The sequence below is a fragment of the Acanthisitta chloris genome, unplaced genomic scaffold, assembly GCF_000695815.1.
Source record: "Acanthisitta chloris isolate BGI_N310 unplaced genomic scaffold, ASM69581v1 scaffold39003, whole genome shotgun sequence".
NCBI lineage: Eukaryota > Metazoa > Chordata > Aves > Passeriformes > Acanthisittidae > Acanthisitta > Acanthisitta chloris.
Genome location: NW_008663939.1, coordinates 1 through 3,597, shown reverse-complemented (window position 1 = coordinate 3,597; position 3,597 = coordinate 1). Strand labels below are relative to the sequence as shown.

At 47.9% G+C, this 3,597-nt stretch overlaps 1 protein-coding gene across 1 annotated transcript in view; it reads right to left on the bottom strand.

The window, feature by feature from the left end:
- The window catches only part of RBBP6 (retinoblastoma binding protein 6), a 27,696-nt gene extending 24,106 nt beyond the window's left edge, over positions 1-3,590 (bottom strand). The window contains exon 1 of the mRNA XM_009071135.1: positions 3,407-3,590. Coding sequence (XP_009069383.1) covers positions 3,407-3,572 — 166 coding nt within the window. The 5' untranslated portion in view covers positions 3,573-3,590. The remainder of the gene's footprint in view (positions 1-3,406) is intronic.
- Positions 3,591-3,597: the final 7 nt, after the last annotated feature.

Sequence of the window (3,597 nt, the reverse complement as noted above, 5' to 3'; positions counted from 1 at the left end):
GGGAAAGAAGGATTTCAAGGACTGAATGGAGCAGACTATTTAACAGCAGCTCCCCTGACTGCTGCCTCACGCTGGCTTAGAAATTTGACATCAACAACTTCACTAGTGTCCACAACCTTCTTACTGCAGAGTGCAAAGAGCTCAAGTTATGCTCTGAAGTTTCTGCTGCTTCACATTTAATGCACAGTTTAAAAACACCTCTTTTAAATTTATCTGTGATTTGAAAATCTGCTGCTTTCAATAATCTGTGTTGCATGTATGCTACGAACAGGTTATGACAGAAGTTCCCACTTTACCTTCTGGCCTGCTTTAATCCACCATTTTGTCTGACAGCACTGCACAGGCAGCTCTGAGCACTCTACGCAGAGTATTTTCACCAGGTGAATCACAGGAGCTCACCAGAAGCCCTCCGAAGGCAAGGCAAGCCTGTGTGTGAAGGGGCAGGGAAAGGCCTTGCTGAGCAGCTGTTGGGCTGCTGGGGAAAGAATGTGCAGAGGAAGAGCTGAAAATGCCTGCAAACACTCCAGACTGTCCCACCAGAACACAGGGGAACTCCCAAGGACACATTTTCTCCCCAGTGCTTGAAAACAGCTCTCTCACAATGGATTTGTCAAGCCTGCTCTAAGCACCACCACATGCTCACACCGTGACAAGCCATCCTGAGTGACACGCTGGGCCACTCCTGCTGGATTTTCAGCTTCCCCGGAACAGGCATCAATGATCTCATCTCCCACAGATCATCACCTCGTGAACGAGCTGGTTCAGTAGGCCAAGGGCCGAGGGAACCCCAACCTGCACAGGGCACCGTGCCCCACACCAGCCCTGCTCTGCTCTCAGGGGATGAGCCAATAAAATCCACCTACTTCCAGCCCTTAACCGGATTACAGAGCCCGCCCCGCCGGGCTGTAACAGCACAGGCTCCACAGCACACGGCTCTGGAGCCAGCACGGACGAGGAACCCCCTCCCACAGCAGGTCCCACCCGCCCAGTCTGCATTCCCAGCATCTCACATCAGATCAGTTTCTCCTGTTCGCTTTTAGCCGTGCATCTATCATGAGCTTTCCACAGGAAGAGTAACAGCTCGTGAACTGTAAAGCTTACAGGGAACAAAGCTTACTGGGACCAATAGGAACACACAGGACATCCCCACTCACAGCTCACTTTGCTCTTTCTAAGACCATTTCAACACTACTCAGGGCTCCTGCACAGACAACACTATACAAACCCAACACTCAAGCCCACATGTAAGAACTGGAAACATTCACTTAAGCAGAATAAGCTGGTCTAGTTTCTTCCTTTCATTTCTGCAGGTACATCTGATTATTAAAACCTGAAACTCATGTTTATGCATATAAACCAACAATTTACCAGACATCTATTTCTGACATGCCCTCTCCAGCTTTGCTCTGCAAACCACGGGGGATCCTTGCCTTTTCACACGAACACACCCTTAGGAAAGCTTCAATAAGCATCTGTGTCACTAATACAGAATTTTAAATTCAGTATTTTATCTATTTATAATTTTATGTTCGTTTCACAAGGGTCAAAGTGCAACACTACCCAGAGGGCCCAGGATAATCCTTGTTTAACTTCACCTTTAGAAAACACCACACTGAACAGCACCTAGTGAGGAAATCCTTCTCCTTCCCTGGACTCTGTATGCAAACACAGTCACACACAGTCAGTCTGGTGTGATGTATGTTTCAGTAACACTTTATGAGGTGACATTTATGAGCGCAGGTTTTTCTTCTAAAACCTTGCTTTCAGTTCACCTGCTACAACAGACTCCACGCGTGTGGGCTACTCAGGAGCACTTCTCTTTCCAGGGCTCCATCCCTGTTTTCCAGGCTGATGGCAGCGTCCTGCCAGTGACGTCAGCCAGATCACAGCTCTGGATCTGGGAGGCTCAAAGGGCACCAGCACTGGGGACACAGCTCACACCCTGCCCAGCACAGACCTTCAACCACAGCAAACTCATTCTGCGAAAGCTTTTGATAATTCTATTCAGCACTACTAGAGAAATTCAAGGCTTCTGAACTGTCTCTCCTCATGTTTCTCACCAACCCAAACAGCACCCCGAGGCCTCCACACTGTGCTGGGAAGTCTCTTCATTCTACTGAAAACAACTGGAGTGTCTGTAAATAAACGGAGGCCCTAAGTCCCCTCAAAGGGCAAGGCTGAAGTGTCAGAGCATTCTGTTCAGGTTTGAAGAGCTGAAAGGGGGAGAGGAGAAACCACTAGTACACACGTCAAAGAAGAGACTTCAAAGTGACACAGAACCACGGGAAAATAAAATGAAAAGGTTTAACACTGAAGAGATGAAAATACAATCGGTTTTATTTCTGAAGAGTCACATCCCAAAGCCTTTAATCACATCCAAACTTACCCAGACGGCAGATTGCCAAACTGAAGCATCACAACAACACAACCCCACACTCACCTCTCAGAGTCAAACACCATTTATCAGACCAAAAACAATTTATGGCTTTCCAAAGAACATTTTTTACATATGTTAACTGTAAATTTTCTGCCATAAAACTTCAGGGTTGCCCTGACATGGTAAACACACAGAGCCAGAAGGCTTCAGACAGAGTTAGACATGAGTGATGAAATGATGCTCAACATCATCTGCATGAACCTGGAGACCGTTCAGAAAAGGAATTCCTGAGGAATTCCAACACAGGGAAGGCTCTTGGGCAAGAGGCTTTAAAGGTCTGCAGAACACGCCTCTGACACACTCAAGGCAAATTGTTGCCTCTAAGCAGTTCCTGCAAGGAGCACACAAACAGCTGTCAAGGAAGGGAGTGAGAGAGGATTGAGACAAAAATAAGTCACCAAAACCAGTTTTGGTTTTTGTACAAATTAGCCCGTTCTATTCCTATCACTTTCAGACTTCTCTGCCAGACTCCGAAGAAATCAAAGCAAAGAAATCTGGCAACTCTGTTATGATAAGATATCCTCCATAACATGCATGATACTATAACATATCCCCCACAACACACAGGTTATGAAATTATATCCTCCATTGCATGTATGTCAGACGACACACCCTCCCTAACACGTATATTAGATAAAATACCCTGTATGGCATATGTGTTATTGTCCCACATCCTCTGCCACACACGTTACCAACAGCCTCCATAACATATGTTACGACCACAAATCCTCCACAACATATATGACGGGTAAAACATTCTCCACAACCTCCGAGAGACGCTATCAGACATCCTTCCCCATTTCCTCACCATTTTACCTAGAACAACTCCAGGAAACCTAAACTTTCTCAGCACCGCGTGTCGCGCACCGACGGCGTCCTGTGTTACCCCTCCTGCGGCACAGAGACGGCCTCGGCAGAGAACAGCAGCCGCCAAAGAACAGCCCCAGCCCCGGGAGCAGCCCCACGCACCTTCTTTGGTCTGCGCGTTGGTGATCTGCAGGTCGCAGTCGGCAGCCTTCAGCTTCTCTCGGCCCATGATCTGGCGTTTGAGGTCGCTCAAAGAGATGTGCAGCCCGTCGAAGGTGACCGTGTCATAGTTGAGCTTGGAGGAGAACTTGTAGTGCACGCACGACATGGCGGGGCGCGGGCTGGGCGGCTCG